The 24,657-nt window shown below is 48.2% G+C and overlaps 1 protein-coding gene across 3 annotated transcripts in view; it reads left to right on the top strand.

Annotated features, from left to right (window-relative positions):
• Auts2 (activator of transcription and developmental regulator AUTS2) overlaps nt 1-24,657 on the top strand; it is a 1,133,997-nt gene that overhangs the window by 1,074,454 nt on the left and 34,886 nt on the right. For 2 of the 3 annotated variants that reach the window (XM_052753901.1, XM_052753903.1), the window contains exons 7-8: nt 18,546-19,020; nt 21,866-22,116. In XM_052753901.1, the coding sequence (XP_052609861.1) occupies nt 18,546-19,020; nt 21,866-22,116 (726 nt within the window). The remainder of the gene's footprint in view (nt 1-18,545; nt 19,021-21,865; nt 22,117-24,657) is intronic. The other variant, XM_052753902.1, reaches the window with a different exon arrangement.

The raw sequence follows: 24,657 nt of genomic DNA, 5'->3' as shown, positions 1-24,657 counted from the left end.
AGAAACACCACCAGCAACAACAACAGCAAAAACAGGCTGGGGAAATGGCTCATTGACACTAGCTGTGCACCCCAAGGACCTGAGTTTGGAGGCCTGGAGACAACGTAAAAACCAGATGCTGTGGTGCATGTCTCTGATCCTGGCCCTGCTTCAGCTAGTGGGAGGCAGAGACAGAAGAATGCCCTGGAGTGTCGAAGGCCAGGTAGCCTGGAGTCTCCATGCAGTGTCTAACAGCCCCTTCCTCACACGGTGGAAGTCGGGTCCTCGAAATGGGTTAGTGGCTATAGTCACTTGCAGCCAAGCCCGATCCTGAGTTCGATCCCCGGACCTCACATGGAGGAAGGAGAGGAAAATGTTCCCTGACCTCCACACCTGCCATGGTGAATGTGACACACACACACACACACACACACACACACACACACACACACACATAAATAGTAAAAAGAAATAAAGAAACAAAACAAAACAAGACAAGGACTTTCCTCTTTAATCATGTTAAAAGGATTATTCCAAGACATGTTTGGTTTTTGTAAGACAGCTTACCATAGAAATCCTACACCTTGTCTGCTGCTGGCTTAGGCAGCCTGGGTGGGAGGGGAAGTGAGAGTTGGGAGCAGGGCTCAGGTAGTGCTGAGGGGGTAGCCTGGGAGCATCTGGGAAGATTTAGACTGCAGAGAGTGAATCTGTCATCCTGTAACCCATAACTTGAGGAAGGTACACATTAATCTCTTCCAGAGACGGGAGCTAGTCTCTAATAAAACCAAGCAACAATGAAAGAAAAGTCAGATCAATCAGAACTGCACCAGAGGTCGTCGGGGAAAATGGTAGTGGAAAATGAATTCCCTTGCTTTCCTTTCCTTTCCTTTGGAAAACTCACCCTGTGAAGATAGCTTGGTCCATCCAGAAAGAACCTGGCTAGGGAAGAACATTCCAGAGCGTTGCACACTGTCCGTGAATCTGCAAAATCATTTCATCTTTAAGGAGGGATTAGATAATGATTCCTTCTGGTTTTTTGTTTGTTTGTTTTTTTGACAGTATCTCATGTAGCCCAGGTTGACCTTGAACTCACTAAATAGCTGAGGATGACCTCCAACTTTTGATCTTCCCGCCTCCACCATCTGAGTGCTGGGATTACTGGCATGGACCAATATCCACAGTGTATGGTTTGCTGAGGATAGAATCCAGGGCTTAGTGTGTGCTAGGCAAGCATTCTACCTACAGAGTTACAGCGACAGCCCAGGTTTGGGTTGTTGCTATTGTTACTGTTTTGGGACAGGTCTCACTCACTCTGTATCCCAGACTGGCCTGGAAATTGCTATGTAGCCCCAGGCTAGCCTAAAACTCCCATCCACCCTCCCGTGTCAGTCTCCAGAGTTCTGGTTTTAATGAGCACGGACTACCACACCTTCAGGATGTTTTGTTTTTAAGGTTTATTTTTATTTTACGTGTACAAGCATCTGCATACCCTCGGAGACCAGAAGAGGGTCCCAGATCCCCTGGAACTGGAGTTCTACAGATGGATGTGAGCCACCGTGGGGCAATGGTGCTAGGAACCAAACCTGGGTCCTTTGCGAGAGCTGCGAGTGCTCACAACTGCTAAGCCACCTCTCCAGCCTCGTGGGTTCTTGTTTTAAGTGCCGAATCACCGTCATTTTTGTGCTGTGACATCCACAAGAGAACTAGTTGGGAAAGACCCTGAGTAGCTCTTGGAGCCAAGGTCGATTCCAACAATTGTCCGGTTCACGTGGGATCCCCACAGTGCTGTCTGTGTCTAACCATTTCCCCTATAAGCATTTCACCTGAAAGAGACATTTGCGTTACTTTATTTTATCATTTTTTGTGTGTGTGTGTGTGTGTGTGTGTGTGTGTGTGTGTGGCTGGAATAAAGACTGCTGGGGTACTCTGTATCCTTAACTGACCCATCACCTTTCTCTGTAACACCTTGTCTGAAACAGAGATTTTAAAGAGTCCTTCTTCTCCCAATCATTCCTCGAACCTTCTTCCAAGGAGCTTCCATAAAAGGAAATCCTACACCCAGCCTGGGGCAGCATCTGCCACCAGGGAGGGAGGAACCACTTTCTGTGAAAGGGAGCGACCAAACAGGCTTGACCTTTGGTGACCGACAACCTGGTCTTCCCACTCCACCTCTAAGGTGGGTTTAGGTTCCTGAGTGGATGGATGTGCCTGCCGCCATTCCTGGACCAATGCAGCATGGGTTTCCTGCTCTGCCTCTGTTCTTCTGTGAGCATGGTTCCCTTCTGGCTCTGATGGCTCCCCTATTTCTCCTGGGAGTGACTCCTCTCCTGTTCTTGCTTTCCAGGGAACAGCCCCTGCCCAGGATCCCTGGGGGGGGAATGAGAGTGCTCATATTCTAGCTGGGCACTTATATTATACTGTTCTGTTTATTTAAACCTGCCCCCCACCAATGTTGTGCATGAATGCATATGTGAAGGGACCAGAGGACAGCTTGGGTGACAGCCTAGGGTGTCCTCAGGAGCCATCCACCAGTTTTTATTGAAATTTTTATTAATGAATTAATAATTATTGTTTATAAGTATGTGTGCATGAACGTTATGGACAATGTGAAGTTGTTTCTCTTTGCACCTCTATGTGCCATCTGGGGATTGAACTCAGGTCGTCAGGTTTGAGCAGCAAGCTCTTTAGCCGATGACCCACTTAGCCAGCCTCATCTTTTTTTGTTATTGTTGTTGTTGTTGTTTTTTGAGACAGAGTCTTTCACTGGCACCTGCAGCTGGTTGATTAGTCCATGTGCCGGCCAGGGAGAACCAAGAATCTGCCTGGCTCTCTCTCCTGAGCCATCTCCCCTGCTCCTTCTTTTAATTGTTCTTCCAGGAAGTTGTAGGCTCCTCCAGGGCAGGATCCAGTTCTTCTGAGACAGGGTCTCATGGAGCCCAGGCTGATTTTGAACTCACTGTGTAGCTGCCAGTGTCTTTGAACTCCCGCTTTCTCCCTGATCCTCCTAGGTATGGTCCCAGCACTTGGGAGGTAAAACAGAACTGCTGAGAGTTCCAAGCCAGCGTGGGCTACTTGGGACCCCCGTCTCACCCCAGTCAAGGCCCTCCAGGGGAAATAAAAGCAGTACTGACTGGGGGGGAATGAGTGGAGGAGAGGTGTGCAGTCTTTTTGAAGGACAGACAGACTGTGGGTGGGCAGTGGGGAGGGCTCCGTCTTGCCCTCCTTCCAGCCTCTGTTTCTCATTACAGTGGGTGTGGCTGCTTCTTGTGGTTTGGTCTTTTGTCTCCCTGATGACTAATGATGTTGAACATCTTTCCATTTGCTCCTGAGATGTTTGTATGTCCTCTTTGAAGAACTGCCTATTCAAATCCGTTCCCCCATTAAAAAAAAATCAGCTTCTGTTATGTTTGTGTGTGCATGTGCACATGCATGCCACAGCTTGGCCAGGGAGGTCAGAGGACAACTTGGTGGGAGTCTGTTCTGTCTTTCCTCCCTGTGAGTTCACAGACTGGAATTCAGGTCACCAAACTTGGCAGCAGGCACCTTTATCCACTGAGCCTTCTCAGGAGCCCATTTGACTGTTTTAAAATAGGTTTTGTTGTTACTGTGTATTTGGTATAGTTCTTTATATACTTTGAGTTATAGACAGTTGTGAGCTACCACGTAGGTGCTAGAATTGAACCCGGGTCCCCTGGAAGAGCAGCCGGTGCTCTTAACCGCTGAGCCATCTCTCCAGCCCCTACAGATTGGATCCTAGACCATTATCATATAGGATTTGCAAATATAGTCTCCTATCTCTCTCCCAACCTCATGTTTTTGTTTTGTTTTTAAATAACCCACTAAGTCCGATGAATGCTGTCCAAATATGCATGGCTATGGAGTCATATTGGGCAGGGACGACCTACAGGTAGCCGCTCCCCCAATGAAAAGTGACTCTGCCTCCCTCCAGCAGCTACCAACTGCCCATAGCTCTCACCTAGACCTCCTTCCCCACTCCATGCTGGAATTTTGAACTGGCTTGACTTGGTGCGGGTCCCCTGTGGGTCACCACCGCTGCTGCGAGTTCGTGTGTGCATCAGAATGTCATGCCCAGATGACAATGTTTTCCCGCCCTCCTCCCTGTTCTTTGAATCTTAAATTCTTCTTTACATTCTATGATGATGTTTTCCTGGGCCTTGGAGGTGTGGGAAATGACATAGATGTCCCATATAAGGCCGAACAACCACAGTCCCTTATTCCAAGAGTAGAGTTACCTCCCCATGAGTGTTTTGGTGGGGGAGGCCCCAGAAGTATCCAAAACGATGCAAGCTATTACCATTGCTCCCAGTGACCTCCAGTTCTACATGCTAAGCCCTCTTTGCTGAGGATATCTCACACCTTTGGTTGTAGGACCTAGAGCTGCAATACCCACCTGCCAGGCATGCACACTCAATTTTAAAACAAGTCAAAAATGAGCCAAAGCATTCATGGTGTGGAAGTGTGTTGCACACTATAATTTTCAAAGTGTTTCATTTTTTTTTATTGCTAATTGTAATTGTAGTTATCTGCTTTCCTAACCAACACTTGAGGTGCACCTCACATGGGAGGTCGCCCTTCTGTCCATGGGGGAACTGTGGCATAGGAGGGAGACTGCCACTCACAGAAACACACACCTGGCCCCTCCAATTTTGTGTCTTCCCCACCTTCCACAGGCCCACTAATTCTAATCAGTTGGCTAATTAGAACTCGGCTTTGCCTCTGTGGTAGAATCACTTTATGCACCATTCAAGAACAATCAACATTCACACCCTGGGCTTTTTAATGGTCCAAGGCAGTGGAGGATTGTATAAAAAAGGTTCACCTCTTGAGCACTAGGCTCTGCAAAAAGAGGGAACCTGTCTGCAGAGATAACAGCTGCTCGGCGGTGTCTTATCCTAGCTGGGATACATCCCAGACTCTCAGAGACAGAGAGCAGGCGGTACTTAATAATCTTAATGATCACAGCTTGCAATTTGGGATGAAGCTCAGTGGTAAATGGTCTGAGGGTGTAGCGCAGGGGTAGAGCACCTGCCTAGAATCCCCCAGTGAGGAGCTGGGGCATGGCTCAGTAATAGAATGCCTGCCTAGAATCCCCCAGTGGGGAGCTGGGTATGGTTCAGCAAGGTCAAGGCAGCATAAACCTAAAACAGCTTCACAGCATTTTGAGAGTCAAGAGCGGAGAGAAATGAATGCATACGTATTAGACCTCTTTTCTCAGTCTCTTCTCTACCCTTACCTAGTCTAGGACACAAACCAAGGGAATTGTGACCACTCATATTCAGGGTGGGCACTACTCCATCAATTGGCCCAGTTAAGAAAACCACTCACAGGAGGCTGGAAAAACGGCTCAAGGTTTAAGAGTGCTTGTGCTCGCTGCTCTGGCAGTGGACCCAAGTTCCATTCCCAACACCTACACTGAGTGGCTCACGATTGCCCGTTACTCCAGTTCCAGGAAGTTCTCTGCCCTTTTCCAGCCTCCGCATGCACATGGCAGATATTCAGACAAACACATACACATAAATAAAGATGAAATTTAAAACATTTTTTTTTTTTTTAAAGAAAATCACTCAGGGATATGGCTCACAGGCCAGACAGTCCCTCATTGAAACTCTGTTCCCAGGGATGAGTCTACATTGTGTAAAGCTGAAGCTGTATGAAACTGAGTGTCACAAATGGCTAAACTATGTTCGCTGCTACTTAAAACTGTGACATGTAAATGAGTCAAGTGTTAATTCTGTGGGAACTGGAATCAGGTCAGGAGGGATTTACCTTCCTGGTCTGTGTGATACAAGAACACCTTGAGCTGTGTCTTGAGGCAGTGGCTCAACAGGTAATGTGCTCTTCTCGCATGCAGGAAGTCCTGGGTTCAGTTCCCAGCATGCACCCTCACACAGCTCTGCCCTTCAGCATCCTCAAGGAGCACATGGGGGTAGTGAAGTCACCAGGATGGGGAGAGATGTGTTTCAGAGCCCTGAAGCCTGGGGCTTCACCTTGACATGGAGAAGAGTCCTTGCCTGTTTTTATTGAGGTTTTAATTAGAAGTGAAATACAGTATATATTCATTATTAGGTTGTAGCCAATTAGCAATAAACATTTTAATATGCAAATTAATTATATTAAAAAAAGTCTGGCACTGGGAATTGACAGACCCCTGTGTTGAAGGCTCCTCTGTGTGTGTGTGTCTGTGTCTGTGTCTGTGTCTGTGTGTGTGTGTGTGTGTGTGTGTGTGTGTGTGTGTGTGTGTGTGTGTGTATACTTTGTAAATAACATCACCCACTCCTCACAAAGGCCCCAACGACACACCAAAATATGATTCCACCAGAGTTCACCCTGGGGAACCAATGAGTTTATTGGACTTACCTCACAGAGGTTAGGTGATGGCTTCCTGACAGTGAGTGACCCCAAAGCAGCCTCACTGGAAAGTCTTCACCGAGCATGAGTGATGGCTGGCTTCCCCACAGCCACACAGAAGGAGCCCTTAGCTAACCTTCCACAACCTGTATGTATACTCCAGCAGCTCAGAGTCCCTCAGGCCCCAGGCCAGGTGCAGTTAGGGCAGAATTTTGTACAAATGACTGGGAGGAGTGGGTGGCTGGGCTCTCGTGAGGGTCTAAAGACCTTCCCCATCCCGTCCACCTTCTACAGCACAGGTCCTGGTTGATGCTGGGGCAGGCACAACTGATGTGATAAAGTTGTCAGCTGCGTTCCTGGGAGGACCGTGTTCTCTAACACATAATAAGCTTGTTACGTATTGGGGAAGGAGTGAGTAAGGAACATTAGGTCGCCCCAGAACTGCATACTAATAAGTTAATTACCGCGTGGAGGAGGACGGTGCCCAGAAGCCTTTTGTAACTCACTGGAGGTTCTCCCCCACGCTGACCCAGTCCTTAGGGTCCGGAACCTTAGACTCTTTCCATCATGAATTCACCTGATCTGTGGCTGCTCCTGGTACATGTGCATTCTGTGCAGAGATGCAGGGTTTAGGGGACTTGCTGTCTGGGACAATGGGTGGAATACTGGGTAACATCCCAGCCCTGTGTGAACCAGGCAAGGTGGTGCACACCTGTAATCCCAGCCCCCAGGAAGTAGAGGCAGGGAGATCAGGAGTTCAGGACCATCCTCAGTTACACAGGAAGTTGAAAGCTGGCCTGGTTCCATGACATCCTGTTGTAAAAAAGGTGGGGGGGGGATTTAGTAGATATGTATATGTTGTTTGTTAAGATACTAAAGAAGAGTGTGTGTGTCTGTGTGTGTGTGTGTGTGTGTGTGTGTGTGTGTGTGTGTATGTATGTATGTATGTTTGTGTACATAGGTGTAGGTGAGCATGCGCACTTGTGTTCATTCCAGTGGAGGTTAGCAGCACAGCAGTGTTTGTCAGAAAGCCATCCACTCATTGAGACGGGGTCTCTCACTGACTTCTTGGAACACCGCTTAGACTCAGCTGGCCAGATGGGGAGCCCCAGGATCTGGGGAGATGGCTTATCAGATCCAAGTTCAGTTCCCCAGTACCCATGTTGAGTCTTGCACACTGCCTGTAATTCCAATTCCAGGGGACTGGCCTCTGCAGATATCTAAACACATGTGGTATACACCCTGATAGACACATATACATAAATTTAAAAAATCTTTAAAACTGAAAATTAGACATCAGAGCATTAAATATCTAATGAGTAAATTATTATTATTATTATTAGTGGTGGTGGTAGGGTGTGTGTGTGTACACAGGTGCACACGCACTGAGGTCAGAAGAGAACTTTCTGGAGTCTGCTCACTGATTCCTCATGATATCTGGTGATGGAACTCCGGCCACCAGACTTGCACAGCTACTGCTTTTGGGTGGTGTGCAACATCACCAATATCACCAGTAATTTTTTTAAACTCTTTAAAATGAGTCTTTCTTATCTCCTGAATATTTAGAAAAGCCTGTGGTTTATAAACCAGGTGATTTTTTTTAAATTCATGTAGTTTGTTTTGTGGGATGTATTCCAAGTCTTTTGCTATGCCAAAGATTTTTGAAATTTATTTATTGCGAAGGGGTGCACACATGCCAAGGCACATGTGTGGCAGTCCAAGGACATCTTGTTAGAGTTGGTTCTCTTCTTCCATCATGTGGATACCAGGGATCGAATTCAAATCATCAGGCTTGGCAGCAAACACCTCTACCCGTGAGCCAGGCCACTGGCTCCTATGCTAGAGATTTTTATTGTGTTTGGATTAAACCATGTTTCTGTCCCATGAAAGTGAGGTACACTGGCTTTCTCTTTGTTTTAAGCCTTCTGTATGTAGTCATTGTCCCTTACCTTCCCTGGTTGTTTATTTACTTTTCCAGCACTGGGGATTAAACATAGGACCTTGTGTGTTCTCAACAAGTGCTCTGCCATTAAGCCACACTCCCAGCCTTTCATTGGGGGATTCCTTGCACACACTCCACCGCTGACCAGCATCGCAAGCCTTCTTTCTGTGTGTGTGTGTGTGTGTGTGTGTGTGTGTGTGTGTGTGTGTGTGTTGTATACATGCACATGCAAGTAGAAGCCACACATCAACATCTGGTGTTTTCTCTGATTATCTTTTTTGTTTGTTGGTTTTTTCCAATAGGGTCTCATTTTGTAGCCCTGGCTGGCCTAAAACTCACAGAGACATGCCTGCCTTTGCCTCCCGGGTGCTGGCATTAAAGGCGTGCGCCACCATGCCCAGCAGCCTTATCTTTTCAAACACTGTCTTTTCTTTCCCTTCACCAGGTGCTCAGTGATTGGTGGGCTGGGGGACTAGAGACTCCAGGGATCTGCCTGGCTCAGTTCTCCCTGTGCTAGGGTGGTCACGGACATCCATGAACCCCCATCTGGTCACTCCCTCTTCCCCATTTTTTTACATTTGTTTACTTTGGGGCAGAGAGTGGGTAAGCTTCTTTGTATGGGTGTTAGGACACAGCTTACAGAGAAGTTTGTCTTCTACCGTTGGGCTTGAGGGATCAAACTCAGGTCACCAGGCTTGGCCAAAACTGCCTTTACCCAAGGAGCCACATACGTTCAGTGGCTTGAAACTGCCTGGAACTCCAGTTCCAGAGGGACCCAATGCTCTTTTCTGGCCTCCAGGCACTTACACACATGTATATATACTGCCATCAGTTCACACACCCAAGTAAAAATAAATTTAAAAAACAAATTTGGGATAGGGTCACACTGTAGAACCAGGCTGGCCTAGAGCTCTCTATGTAGAGCAGACTGACCTTGAACTCACAGAGCTCCACCTGTGCTGTGAACAGAGAGGCATGAGCCACCACATCTGGCTATAAATCAATCCTTGAAAAAGTAAGAATTGAAGAAGACACCTCTGTTCTTCATACACGTGCACATGCTCCCTTACCCACACATTGGCATGCATACACATGCACCACTCATACACAGGCATGCAATAAATAGCTATATAATATAATATATAATAAATAGCTAAAGCATGCAGGCATAGAAATCCTGTGACACTTCTACAGAACCATTCCCTGGTGTAAGACTGTTTATATTTTCTTATTGACTTTTCCTTCCATGTGTTTGTGTTCACGAAGTCTGTAGGCTGTGTCGGAGTCCACATGCATGCATACCATAGGCAAATACCAGCAGGGCCCCACCCATCCCTGGTTATTAAAAAGCTCTATGCTTTTGATTGCCCTACTTTTTTTTTTCTTGTAACACAAAAATAACCAAGCTATTAGAATCCTTTATGATCCAAAGCAGAACATTAGTTTTATTATATATGGAAAATGGCTCCTTAAACATCAAAATGACATCTAATTATTTCCCACTGGCTTGTATTCTATGCTATTATTTTATTGCAGTATACTGTCCAATTACAGAAACGACTCCAAAGAGGCATAATTTTTCTGGCTTAATGTGTAATTGTTTATTGAGTGTTTTTCTCATTATGGCGGGTTTTTTTTTTTTTCCTTTTAGAATTGCACTTATAAAGGAACTTGCTTAGATTTTTGTAAATTGATTATTATGTAGTTAAAGAAATCAGGCATTCAGGCTCTGGGTGACACTGTATTCAGAACTGAAGGAAGTGTAAGATTTGAAGAGACCCTTCTGTCTTTAAAAAAAAAACAAAAAACCTGAGGCTGAAGGGCTGGAGAGACGGCTCTGCCCTTAAGAGCACTTGCTGCTCTTGCAGAGGACCTGAGTTCAGTTCCCAGCATCCATGTCTGGCAGCTCTAAACCACCTGTAGCTCCAGTTCCAAGGGATCTGACCTGAAGCCCTCTTCTGGCCTCTGCGGTCACGTATACCCACGCACATATGCATACACATAAGTAAAAATAAGTCTTCACAAAGGTAAAGTTGTATTAAAATTCCAACAGCAATAAGCTGTATTGGTCCCCAAATACACATTTATTTGCTTATATTTAGGGGAGAAGATGTAATACATCATTATGTAAAATAAAATGTGTTCTGTGTTCGTTTAAAAATTAGTGCCTAAGCCCCCCCAGGCAGCAAGTGTGGTTATATATAGCAGGTCATTAGAAGGGCTGTTGACAGTGACTAGCTTGAAGTAAGTAGCGGAGTCAAGTGTGGTGGCTCAGGCCTGAAATTCCAGCTACTTAGGCTGAAGTAGGAGGATGGCAAGTTCAAGGCTTGTCCTAGCGGCAGAGTGAGTTCGAGGCCACACTGGGCAACTTACCAAGGAGAACTTGTCCCCAAATGTAGACATTCCTGCAAGTGCTGGGGTGTAGTTCAATGATAGAAGACTTGCTTGAGGGCTGGAGAGATGGCTCAGAGGTTAAGAGCACTGACTGCTCTTCCAGAGGTCCTGAGTTCAACTCCCAGCAACCACATGGTGGCTCACAACCATCTGTAATGAGATCTGGTGCCCTCTTCTGGTCATACATGCTGTATACAAAATAAATAAATCTTTTTTTTTTTTTTAAAAAAAAGAAGACATGCTTGAAATCCACCCATGAGGGACTGGAGGGTGGCTAATCCCAATAGCCACAGTTGGCAGGAAGCATCACTGGAGAGTGTAGGGTGGTGAAACAGATTGGTGACATAACTGGGTGTTTATGGTGAGGGTGGTCCAGCCAGAACTGAACTAAGAGGGAATGGGACATCGGTCATGTTGGGCTGCAGCATGTGGCAGCTAGACCTTCAGCTGTTGAAGAAGCAGACACACTCCCCTCCGCCACCCTCATCTGCAGGCTTCTCTGAGGGACACTTGTCTGAGTGCGTCAGTCGAGACAGGGTAGTTCCCAAGCCTCCAATCCACGTCTACTGTTCCGGTGACCTGAACCGTCATCTGTGTGCAAGGACCGGGGACGTGTCCTTTGGGCTCTAGACACTGATCTGTAGTCATTTTGTCAGCCCTCTTTACTGCACCCTACACTTGTGGAGACTTGTAACTTCAAGTTTGTATTGGAATGTATTCTCTTTATGCTACATGGAGGACAAGTAAGCAAAGGGAGATGAAAATGGCGGGAGGCCGGGCGGTGGTGGCACATGCTTTTAATCCCAGCACTCGGGAGGCAGAGCCAGGCGGATCTCTGTGAGTTCGAGGCCAGCCTGGGCTACAGAGCGAGATCCAGGACAGAGACCAAAACCACACAGAGAAACCCCGTCTCAAAAAACAACAACAACAACAACAACAACAAAAAAGAAAGAAAGAAAGAAAGAAAATGGCAAGAGACGTTATTTTCCTACAAAGAATGTATTGCGCTGATGGATTGTAAAAGTCAACTTAAGGGGACTGGTGGTCGGGCTCAGGAGGTAAGAATGTTTACTATGCAGGCCTGAGGACCTGAGTTCACACACTCGATGGTGTGTGTGCCTGTGACCCCAACACTGAGGGGAATATGGAGACAGGAGAGTCATTGGGGTCTTTCTGGGCCACAGTCTAGCTCCAGTTTCAGAAAGAGACTCTGTCTCAAAAAATAAATATATAAAAAGGTGGAAGAGAGTGATAGAACAGGGTACCCAATGTCCGCTGGCTTCCACGTTCATGTACAGGTACACAGGCCTCCACATATCCGCGCATATAAACCACACATTCTTATACACACCAAAAGTCAACCTAATGGTTAATAGACTGATCCAGCATTTGCCTGGCATTCATGAAGCCCTGGGTTTGATCCCCAGCACTACATAAACCAGGCATTGTGGTGCCCAGCTGTAATCTCCTAACGAAGAGAGTATTTATTTGTTAGTGGGCGATCTGAAGTTCAAGGTCTTCCTTGACTGCATATGGGTGTATGATACTCTGTCTCAAAAATAAAGAGGACAAGGAAAAGGCTTAGTGTCACACAAGTATAATGGTGGGCTCCTACATGTGACCACACTGGAATGTTGAGGTTGTTAGGGACACTGGGAGATGATGCAATTCCAAACTTAACTGAGAGGGGAAAAAAACAACATTGAAGTTCCTCTTTTCCTTCTCTTTCTTTGACTAAACATTCAAAGGCTTAGTTCCACTTCTATCACCATTAGAACGGCTTATGGATTAATTCTAGAAGTTTCTGTGGTGCTCACACATACACCACTCAGACAGATCGCACTGGGTTAGCTACTGTCGGTCCCCATGCGGGCCATAGCAGATAGTGTGAAGAGACTAGGGAGCAATTTTACCCCTGCCCCTCAGGAGTATATATATCCAGGATTGCATTTGCCAAGATAGGGAACGTGTCTCCTGAGGAGAAGCCCAGTTCTCACAGTAAACCCCCGGGGACAGGACAGGCGTGTGGCTCTGAGAGGACACTGTTTGCTTTTAGGGTGTTGGTTGAAGCTCTGAAGGCATAACTTCTTCCTGTATCATATAACGTGAGATGGCTCTGGGAAGGAACTCAGTGGAAACGTGCTGTGAGCGCTGGCTCAGTAGGTCAAGTTTTTGCTATGCAAATGAGAAGACCTGAGTTCAGAGTCCCAGAAGGGACATGCAAAAAAAAAAAAAAAAAAACCTAAGTGTAGTGACACACAGGTGCTGTCCCAGCCCTGGGGAGGTGGAAACCGGAGGGGAAGTGAGGTGAGTACATGGTTGTTGCATGATGTAGGTCACTTCCTTTGGAAGAAGGTTTCACAGGTGTTTTGGCAGTTTCTGAAGTCCACTCTGAGCCAGGTCTGCACTGCACATGCTTAGGTGGCACAGTCTCGTGTCCTTACACAGTGCTGGGCATGGGATATGATTCCAAACTGCCTGCTCTTTTCCTGATCCATACCAGACAGCTTGAGGATTGTGTGTGACATTGAGATCCCGGGGTTCTTAAACACTGTGGGAAGCATCCAGCCCCAGCCCTAGTGGGTGCCAGGCTATTTCTTTTATTCTAATTTTGATCTTCCATCTACTTGGCTTTTCATCACTCTCTCTCTCTTTTTTAAAAATCTTTAAAATACTACATTTTGTGCGTGCGTGTGTGCATGCATGTGTGTGTGTGTGTGTGTGTGTGTGTGTGTGTGTGTGTGTGTGTGTGTATGTGTGTAGGCACCCATGTAGAAGTCAGAGGACAATTTGCTGGAGTTGATCTTCTTCCACCATATGGCCAGGTGGAAACTCAGATGGCCAGGCCTAGCAGCAAGCGCCTTTGCTCACGGAGTATCCCACTAGCCCTCATTACTCTCATTTCCTAGAAGCTACAAAGGAAAGGAAATGTTTAGCAGTTAGGGTTGGCCATGAAAGGCTCTTTGTTCTGATCATACAGAGCATTAGTTACTCTGTATATACTGGGCACAGACACCCAACAGAAACAGCTTAAGGAAGACAAGACAGCCGCCCATCATGACGGGGAAGGCATGGTGGCCGGTGCAGAAGGTGTTCCGTCTCACGACATCCACAGTCAGGAAGTACAGAGAGAGAAATGGTGGTGTTCAGCTTGCTTCCTCCTTTTCATGAAGCGCAGGACCCTAGTCTGTGGACAGCCAGTGCTGCCCTCCTTCGGGGTGGGTCCTCCCACCTCAGTGTGACTTACATAGACACTCCATCATGGACACACCCAGAGATGTGTTTCCATGGCAATCTGTTAAACTGACAATAAAGATTCGCCATCACAGATGGTCACCATCAAACCGGTGACTCACATGCCTCTTGGTGGCAGATCACTGACTGTGAGATAGCAGGAGCATTGGACATAAGCTGGAGCACTGATGCTTTATCGGTGTTGGGGTCAGGTAGAAACAGCCTGTTTCATTCTGGATGGTAGGCTGCGGTTCCTATCAGACTAGCCCATCCTGGGTAACTTCAGTAAACCGCAGACACCACTCTGTATTTGTGCGCATGCCCATGCATGCCACCACGTGTGTGGCGGTCAGGGGGCAACTTGCAGGTGTTGCTTATCTCCTACCAACATGGACGTCGGGATCAAACTCGGGCTTGGTGGCGGGCACTTTTTACCTGAGGAGCCATTTTGGTGGCCTGCTTAAAAAATCAAGTATCCATTCACTAGGTGGCAGTTCTAAAAGGGTGGAAGCAGTGACTTCTTTGAGGGGGGAGGAACTCATTTTAAAATGTAATACCTCCCTTTCTTGGTTTCTTGCCTGGTAATACATTTTCACGACAGAGACATTGAGAAGTGGAGGAAAAAATAATCATAGGCTCAGAGCCATGTTTTGCTGTGCAGTTTTGTCAGCCTATGCATACATGTGTATGCTTACACAGGTCGTTTTCAGCATTGAGGCCAAACTGACGATACTTGTTACGTCCTTTCGTGTAATTTCGCCCAAGTGGTTTCTGTTTCCCTGTTTGATTTTCGAGGGAGGATCTCATGCCGCCAAGGCTAGCCTCACACTCCCCACATAGCCAAGGCTAGCTCTGAATTCCTGACCCTCTTGCCTCTGTCTCCCAAGTACTGGGATCACAGGTGTGTGCCACCACACACCCGGCTCTGCCATCTCCCTGCAGCTAGTATGGAAACACTGGGCGCTCACGGCGTGGTGTCCCTTGTGAAAAGCACTCACAGAACTTGTGGCGTTTTCGCAGGATGCTTGCAGGGAGTTACCGCCTTTGAGCCGTAAGTGACTGGACTTGAAGATGTGCTGCAGTTCGTCAAAGGGAAAATATCAAATGTCACCCTTACCAACCTGATACCCATCTTCTTCATAGCCAGGCGCTGGTGGTGCGAGTCTTTAATCCCAGCGCTTGGGAGGCAGAGGCAGTTGGATCTCGAAGTTCGAGGCCAGCCTGGGCTACAGAGCGAGTTCCAGGACAGCCAGGGCTACACAGAGAAACCCTGTCTCAAAAGTAAAGAAGAAATTAGAGAGATTTTTTTTTTTTTTGAGACAGGGTTTCTCTGTGTAGCTTTGGTGCCTTTCCTGGAACTCACTCTGTAACCCAGGCTGGCCTCGAACTCACAGAGATCCACCTGCCTCTGCCTCCCGAGTGCTGGGATTAAAGGTGTGCGCCACCACCGCCTGGTGAGAAGTAATTTTTTTTTTTTTTATAATGTCATGATAGGCTTGGAAGCATAGAAATCCTTGCTTACAGTGAAGATGTTATGGTTAGATGCGGGCCAGCGGGATGGCTCAGTGGGTGCAGGTGCTTGCTAGCGAGGCTTGATGGCCTGGGTTTCATGCCCAAGGTGCACATGGCAGAATCATGTGGGTCTCTGGAGAGCCACCTCCTGGAAGCTGTCCTCTGCCCTCCACATGCACAGTGGCATGCTCCTGCCACTCCATAACTGTGGACCAGGTATGACAAAGGCGTGTGTGTGTGTGTGTGTGTGTGTGTGTGTGTGTGTGTGTGTATGTGTGTGTGTGTGTAGGAGGGTTGGTTTGTTTGGGTTATTTTTGCTTGGATTTAGTTTCTCTCCATGTAGCACTAGCTGGCCTCATACTTTCCTGAGGGGGGCGGGGTCAAGGTCTCTCTACACAGCTCTGGCTGTCCCAGAACTCACTCTGTAGACCAGACCAGCCTCAAAATCACAGAGATCCACCTGCCTCTGCCTCCCAAGTGCTGGGATTAAAGGCATGCGCCCCCACCTATGGGAAGGTCCCAAATTCTAAATCACCATTCTGTATTAGTTCCTTTTCATTGCTGTGACAAAAATGCCCGACTAAAGCAACTTCAGGCAGGAGGGATTTGTTTGACTCACAGTCCAAGGATACAGTCAAGCTGGGGACGGCATGGCGGTAGGAGTGTGAGGTAGCTGGTCACATCGCATCTGTAGTAGACAAGCAGAGAGAGATGGATGCTGGTTCTCAGCTCACTTCCCCCCTTATATTCAGCCCAGAATCTCTGAATATTGGACGGCTCTTGCCCACAGTGATGGTGAATCTTCTTAAACCCAATCTAGAAACTCCCTCACAGACATGCCAAGAGGTTTATCCACGGTGCTTCTGGATCCTGTGGACTTGGCGATCAAGGTCAACCGTCATAGATACCATGGTCAACCTTCTGTGTCTAATATGACTTGCTTCAGGTGCTGACTAGGTCCTGGTGAAGTTCTAAGGATAAAATTCAAAGGTGGCCGGGTGGTGGTGGCGGCGCACGCCTTTAATCCCAGCACTCGGGAGGCAGAGCCAGGCGGATCTCTGTGAGTTCGAGGCCAGCCTGGTCTCCAAAGCGAGTTCCAGGAAAGGCGCAAAGCTACACAGAGAAACCCTGTCTCGAAAAACCAAAAAAAAAAAAAAAAATTCAAAGGTGATAAAATAAAAAGCATGGTGGCACATGCTTGTAATTGTAGCACTTAGGAGCCTGAGGCAGGGGGATGACTGAGTTTGTGTGTGTGTTTTCGGGGAGCGGGGCACCAAACACAATGATACCATTTCCGGAAAGTCTGTGTAAATAAAACCAGGCAAAATGGGTCAGTTCTGAGTCTTAACAGCTGCACGATGTCCACTGAGGTTTAGAAAACTAACCGAGGCTGTGTAAAGTATTGCTTTTCTGATCATTGTGAATCAGATAGATTGAAACACCAGGAATGGGGGTCCAAAGATGGTGGTCAGTGGTTAGGAGCCTGAACCCATCTTGCAGAGGACCAGAGTTCAGTTCCCAAGCGTCCATGTCAGGAGGCTCACTCACAGCAGCTCCAGGAGATGGGACAACCCTCCTCTGGCTTCTGTAGGCACCTGGGAGTACACACACACATACATCACATACGTACACAGAAATAAAATCCAGTTTTAAAAGAGCCAATAATGCCTTCCAGTTATTGCCACAGCCAGGTAGCACACTACACATTTCTCAGCTCTACTCCTAGAAGGTGGCATCATCTGATGAGAACTGTTTCTTAGATGTTTGGTTCATGTCTCCCTCTCTTTCTCTTCTCATTTTGTTTATTTGTAGTTTTTTGCATAATAAGCACTTTGAAAAAAAATTACAGGGCGGTGGTGGCACACGCCTTTAATCCCAGCACTCGGGAGGCAGAGGCAGAGGCAGGCGGATCTCTGTGAGTTCGAGGCCAGTTTGGTCTACAGAGTGCAAGATTCAGGACAGGCACCAAAGCTACACAGAGAAACCCTGTTTCGGGGAAAAAAAAAAAAAGAAAAAAAATTTAGGATACATTGCTAAAAATTTACAGGCCCTATGATTTCCTCTACCAAGAATATTCCCAAGTATTACATGATATTTGTTTTTGCAAAAAGGAACCTTGTGGCCGGGCGGTGGTGGTGCACAACTTTAATCCCAGCACTCGGGAGGCAGAGCCAGGCAGATCTCTGTGAGTTTGAGGCCAGCCTGGTCTACACAGCGAGTTCCAGGAAAGGTTCACAACTGTACAGCAACCTTGTCTCAAAAAGCTAAAAAAAAAAAAGGAACCTTGTCCTTATTCTTATTTTTTCTGGGTCTTTCGGTTTCTGCTTGGGATAGACCCCAGGGCCTTGTACATGCAAAGTGAGTGTGCATTCGTGGGGTCATGCCCTTAGTGTAGCTAGCCTGTAGAACAGGTTCTAGAATGTGTGTGTGACATAGTCACAAACACAAGACTTACAGTCATCATGGCCCGATGACTAGAACAAACCACTTCTTTCCTCTCCAGCCTCCTGTTCTGTTGGTTGGTTGGTTGGTTGGTTTGGTTTGAGTGGTACTGGGGATGGAATTTAATGCACTCTATCTAACCTGTACCCTCAGTCCCTCAACAGGGCATCCTAGGCAGGCGCTCTGTATTGAGCCACACCCCTGGCCCCTAGCTGGGAGAGGTGGCATTCTAGCCAAGGGCTCTACCCCCGAGTCACTTCCTCAGCCTTCACTGGAGATGATATTATCATTGATTTCCTCTCCAGACACATACAAAAGTACTTACTCACATGGCATCCTTCTTTTATATCATTTATTTATGTTACTTATCTTTTCAGGGTGTTGTTCCATGTTTATTTATTTATTTGCACATCTGGGTATTTTCCCCACATGTATGTCTATGCACCACATTTGTGCCTGGTGCCTTCAGAGGTCAGAAAAGTGGGTTTGAGTTCCAGGGAACTGAAGTTACTAATGGTGTACATTTCCAGAACTCTGGGAGTCAGGGTGCCGGGTGGCAGATGTAGAGTCTTGTTGGGAAATGTCACATACTCTGTAAAGCTGGCTTGTCCTTCTCGGTCCCTTGCTGTCTTTCACAGTCCCCCTGTTTTTGTCTTTTCTTTCTCCCATTCAGATCCAGAATTAGGTGTCGGCCCGCTGCCTGAACACGACCACCAAGATGCAGGGCCAATTGTCCCCAAGATCTCGGGTCTAGAGAGAAGCCAGGAGAAGAGCCAGGACTGTTGCAAAGAGCCTGTCTTTGAACCCGTGGTGCTCAAAGACCCTCATCCTCAGCTCCCCCAGCTACCATCCCAGCCCCAGGCGGAACTCCAGCTCCAGATTCCATCTCCGGACCCAGACTTGGTCCAGCGCACGGAGGCTCCGCCCCAGTTTCCTCCTCCTCCAAGTGCACAGCCAGTCCAAGGCCCCCCAGAAGCCCAGCTGCAGCCTGCTCCACAGCCTCAGGTGCAGCGGCCACCCAGGCCGCAGTCCCCCAGCCATCTGCTTCAGCAGGCCCTTCCGCCTGTACAGTCACATCCCTCTTCCCAGAGCCTCTCCCAGCCACTGTCGGCCTACAACAGCAGTAGCCTGAGTCTCAACAGCTTAAGGTGAGTGACCCTAATCATCCGTAGGGCAGGGGTCACCGTGCAAAAGCTTGGAGACACTACTATTGTATGTTTGTTTGCAACTTGTCCTGGTTTTTAATTGGTGAGGTCGAGAGATGGGGGGGAATGTGGATCGGTGGGGCTAAAAGACAGGGAAAGGAACTGTTGGTGGAGTGTGGGTCTCTTGGGTTGGGTGTTGAGGACATTGGTGGGTGGGTGGGGGCGATAAAATTCCTTCAGGGACTTGAAGTAATATAGGAAGGAGCAAAAGGGGGCTTCAGAAAAAGTTGGAGGAGCCAGGCGTGGCGGCGCATGCCTTTAATCCCAGCACTGGGTAGGCAGAGGCACAGGCATGAAGATCTCTGAGTTCGAGGCCACTCTGGTCTACAGAGTGAGTTCCGGGATGGCCAGGACTACACAGAGAAACCCTGTCTCAAAACAACAAACAAACAAACAGAAGTTGGACGTTGTACCAGGGCACCCTTGTGGAGGGCAGGGGTGGGGACAGGGCAGGCATACTGAGGCACACTTGAAGATTTTTTTCATGGGGAGAGTGAGAAAGGAGGCTGTGTGCCTCTGGTGGGGGCTGCATTTTAAGAAAGCCTTGCTGATGGGACCCCAGGAGTTTGGGTTTCTTTTGTTCGGCGGCCCTTTCTCCCGCTGTGGGTCACCCAGCTCTGATTGAAAGAGAATCCCTGCTGGAGAACCAAGTTCCTTTTGGCTTTATGGGGCCTCACCAAGTTGACAGAGCTGCTCAAATGATGTCCGTAAAGAAGAGGGGAGAGATGAGCCTCTAGGGTGCTAATTCTAGCTCCGCCACTGTCCCCAGGCTCCGTCTTTGTGACTGCCTCCCGTTGGATGGTGTCGGGACTCCTTTGCGTCCCATGTACCTTCCCTACAGGGTCAGGTCTGTCTCATGATCCTCTGGACCAGAAGAGCGATGTGTTAGTTGCTTCTCTTGTTGCTGTGACAAAACACTTGACAGAAGCAATTTAAAGAAGGGAGGCTTTCTTTTCACCCTCTGAGGCTCCAGCCCATCCCGGGGTTCGGGGGGGGGAATGGTGGGGAGGGGAGGAGAGGCATAGCGGCAGGAGCCTGAGGCGGCTGGTCACGTGGCATCCACAGTCAGGAAGCAGAGAGAGATGGATGCTGGTGCTCAGCCTGATTTCTCCTTTTCAAGTCAGTCCAGGAACACCACCACCACCACAACCACCCGGACCCCCCCCACCCCCCACTCTGTAGCTGGAAGTTTTCCTGTGTCCCGCCTGGTCCTGCAGCCACTCAGACCCAAGTAAACACACAGAGGCTTATATCAATTACGAATTGCATGGCCATGGCCTATGGCTCAATTTTCTTGCTAGCTAGCTCTTTTAACTAAACAGCCCATTGCTATTCATCTATATGTCGCCATGTGTTCTGTGGCTTTACCCTGGATGGCGGGATGGCGTCTGCTTCCTCCTCTCCTCTCCTCTTCCTCTCCCTCCAGTTGGAATGTCCCACCTAACCTTATTCTGCCTCACCATTGGCCAAACAGCTTTATTTACCAACCAGTCAGAACAACACATACTCACAGCGTACAGAAAGACATCCCACAGCACCATTCCGTGAGGTGGTGCTGTCCACATTCAGGATGGGCCTTCCCATCTTGAACCTAATCTGGATAAACTCTCACCTATACGCTCAGATGTTGATCTCACAGGAGGTGAAGCCCTCCCTAGCCTGACCCCTCACTTGTGCTGCATTCATTCCCAAGGTGACAGCGGCAGAAAGGGGGTGGGGCTCAGAAAATCATTTTATGCTGTCTTCTTACCTCAGCTGCTAGTGTGGCTCCTGGAAGGTGGGAAGGCTGGACCCCTGCTAGGGCGGAGGTGAAATCTTTGCAGCAGAAATAGGAGGGATCCTGACGATTGAGGCAGGAGGAGCCACCTGAACAGGGTCTGGGGGAGGGGGGGCATCCAGCCACGGAACAGTAGCTCCTGGCTGCTTCTGTGTCTAGTAACTAGGGTGGTACACAGCTGTCTGTGGTTCACAAGGCTGCTGGGAGCCGGGGAGCATTGATGAAGAGGAAGGGGGTAAGTCAGGCATGTTGGATGGCTGTAGGCAGGGAGATAGGATTTTTGAAATCATATATTTATTTGTGTGTGTTTGTATGTGTGGGCACATGTGTGCCAGATACGGAGGTCAGAGGGTATCTTGTAGAATTCAGTTCTCTCCTTCCATCACGTGGGGTCTCAGGGATTGAACTCTGGTCGTCAGGCTATTGGCAAGAGCCTTTACCCTCTGGGCTGTCTTACCAGCCAAGGACCTCCCTCCCTCCCTCCCTCCCTCCCTCCCTCCCTCCCTCCCTCCCTCCCTCCCTTCTTCCCTTCTTGCTGGGGATACAGCTCATTTGGTAGAATGCTTGCCTGGCGGGCATGAGATCTTGGGTTCCATCACCAACACTGTATAACCTGGCCGTGGTGGTGCACAGCTGTAATTCCAGCACTGAGGATCACGAGTTCAAGTTCATCCTCTCTGATATAGTGAGATGGCAACCGTCCTGAGCTACTTGAAACCCTGTCCCAAAAAAAAAAAAAAAAAGTCTTTTACTGTAATAAAGGGGGAAAAAAAATTGAACAACAGAAAAGGAATTGCTGGCCGGGCGGTGGTGGCGCACGCCTTTAATTCCAGCACTCAGGAGGCAGAGGCAGATGGATCTCTGTGAGTTCGAGGCCAGCCTGGTCTCCAAAGTGAGTTCCAGGAAAGGTGCAAAGCTACACAGAGAAACCCTGTCTCGAACAACCAAAAAAAAAAAAAAAAAAAAAAAAAAAAAATTGCTGACTTTCTCTCCTTTTCTTTCTTCTTCTAGCAGCAGAAGCAACACTCCAGCCAAGACCCAGCCCGCCCCTCCTCACATCTCCCACCACCCCTCCGCCTCCCCTTTCCCCCTCTCTCTGCCCAACCACAGCCCCCTGCACAGCTTCACACCCACCCTCCAGCCCCCCGCCCACTCACATCACCCCAATATGTTTGCCCCTCCCTCTGCTCTGCCTCCTCCCCCACCGCTGACGTCTGGAAGTCTGCAGGTGCCCGGGCATCCCGCAGGGAGCACTTACTCAGGTAAGATGAGGCAGTCCCGTTGGTACACCTGTATACCCCTCGTGCCCCTCGCTCGTCACCTCACCACTGGACTGTATGACGTCACAATCTCCACCCCTCTTGGATGGATGTGTTCTTTGAGTCTTCTTCATACTGTTTGTGGCTGAGGTTCAGCAGAGGTAAATCCCAAAGCCTCTAAATTGCCCAGCAAAGCTGGGGTGAATTTGATGCTGAGCAAGAAAGTGGAGTGATGCTGGGCGGTGGTGGCGCACGCCCTTAACCCCAGCACTCTGGAGGCAGAGGCAGGTGGATCTCTGTGAGTTCGGAGCCAGCCTGGTCTACAGAGTGAGTTCCAGGATAGGCTCCAAAAGCTACACAGAGAAACCCTGTCTCGAACAATAACAACAAAGAAAGTGGAGTGCCTAAGTCACACCTTTTTTTAATGACATCACCCCTGAGTGAAAATTATATGGCACATGATGGCGTGTACTCTGTGACACACATTTAAACTGAGACAGCAATTACGGGCCTATGTATTTCACTCCAGGGTCTTTAGGTTGTGTCTTGGTGTAGGGGTTTATTGTGTCAAATAGGACCCCTTTCTTTCTTATATTATGTTCTCTTTTGTTATTTTAATTTGTGTGTGTGTGTGTGTGTGTGTGTGTGTGTGTGTGTGTGTGTGTGTGTGTGTGTGGTGTGTTTGTGTGTGATCCATCCACATGCGTATAGGTAGCCAAAAAAGGCCATAAGAGGGCATCCTCTGGAGCTGGAGTTACAAGTAATTGTGAGCCGTGTGAGATGGGTGCTTAGAACCAAAGGCAGGTCCTCTACAAGAGCAACATGAGCTCTTAACTGCTGAGCCGTCTCTCCAGGAGGGTCCTCTTTATGTGCTGTTGAGATGACAGTATGCCCTAGAATTTTAAAGACAGACATGCTGAGGCTAGGGAGAAGGCTCAATGTAGGACTTGCCTTGCAAAGCTGAGGTCCCCAGTTCGGTCCCTAGAACCCATAAAAAAAAAAAAAGACAGGGATGGTAGTGCACACTTGAGATCCCAGCACTGGGGAGATAGAGACTGGAGGAATCCTGGGGCTCCCTGGACAGCCGGTCTAGTCACCTTGGTGAGGCACAGGCCAGTGAGAGCTTTGTCTCAAAGCACCAAGGCGATGTCAGTGAGATGGCTACTAGGTGAAGGCATTTGTCACAACACCTGACCACCTGACTTCCATCCCTAGGGCTTACCTGGTGGAAGAAGAGAACAGCTCCCCAGAGTTTTCCTGTAGCCCCACACAGGTGGTGATGTACATACCCCCACACAAACAAATAAACAAGGCAATTTAATTAACAGCTAAAGTAAATGTCTGTTTAAAGAAAAACATGGACCCCCCCAGCTGAGGAGTGACACCTGACGCCGATGTTTCGCCTCCACACACGTGCAAATGTGAGGGTGCGTGCACACACACACACACACACACACACACACACACACACACACACACGCACGCACACACACACGCACTCTGAACTGACCTAGTCATAGATTTTATCATTCTTTTCTCCTGACTGTGTTCACCAAACCTGTGCTCTGATGTTGATCTAGTCCGGCCATGTTATTATGCCACTTCATAGAGCTATACCAATCCTTGAAGAAGGCACGGGAACCTGGTGGTATTAACAGATAGTTAATGAGTGACTGGTGTGTCTCCCTGTACCGCAGTACTTAGATATGCTTGTGTGTGTGCACGCGCGCGCGTGCGCGTGTGTCGATGCATGTGTGTTTATCTGAGAGTGGAAGCAAGAATGTCCAACCGTGGGTGTTATTCCTCAGGGCACAGGCACCCACCTTGTTTTTGTTGTTGTTTTTAGCTGGGTTTTATGAGTGTGTGTGTGTGTGTGTGTGTTGTTGTTACTGTTGTTGTTTTGAGACAATCCTTCCTTAGTTGGGAGTGACTGAGCTTGCTTTTAGACTTGGGACTGAGAGACAAGGTAGCGAACTTGATGCAGACTGAGAGCCAGCGTTGGTATAGTCTACCTCTTCCGCCTGTTGTGTCCTTTTATCCCAGGACCTGGCTCCACCCCCCGTGTGCCCCAAGTCAGTTGTCATCATCCCTGCATCCTCCATCCATCAAATGGCACTAGGTCCTTATAGACACTATGCCCAGCTTTTTGACATTCTGACATGACATTGTCATCTGTAGAGTTCACACTGGAGAACCACACAATCAAGTTTTACACACGCGCGTGCACGCATGCACGCACGCACACAGAGTCTCATTGTGGCAGCTACTAATATTGGTAGAGTGCTTGCCCAACATGCATATAGCCCTGGATTCCCTCCTTACCACTACATAAAACCATGTATAGTGTTGCATGCCCACCGTCCCAGAGCTCAGGAGGCAGGGGCAGGAGGATCAGGGGTTCAAGGTCATTCTCTGCTGTGTAGGGAGTTCAGAGTCATTCAAGGTCATTCTCTGCTGTGTAGGGAGTTCAGAGTCCTTCTGGGTTACACGAGACTCTCCCTCAGTTTAAAACAAAACAGGACAAGAATGTCACAATGTGTTAAT

This window comes from Peromyscus californicus, unplaced genomic scaffold (assembly GCF_007827085.1).
Source record: "Peromyscus californicus insignis strain IS unplaced genomic scaffold, ASM782708v3 Scaffold_2__1_contigs__length_46816999, whole genome shotgun sequence".
Classification (NCBI taxonomy): domain Eukaryota; kingdom Metazoa; phylum Chordata; class Mammalia; order Rodentia; family Cricetidae; genus Peromyscus; species Peromyscus californicus.
Note: the sequence above shows the minus strand (reverse complement) of the source record. Positions and strands in the feature narration are given on the sequence as shown.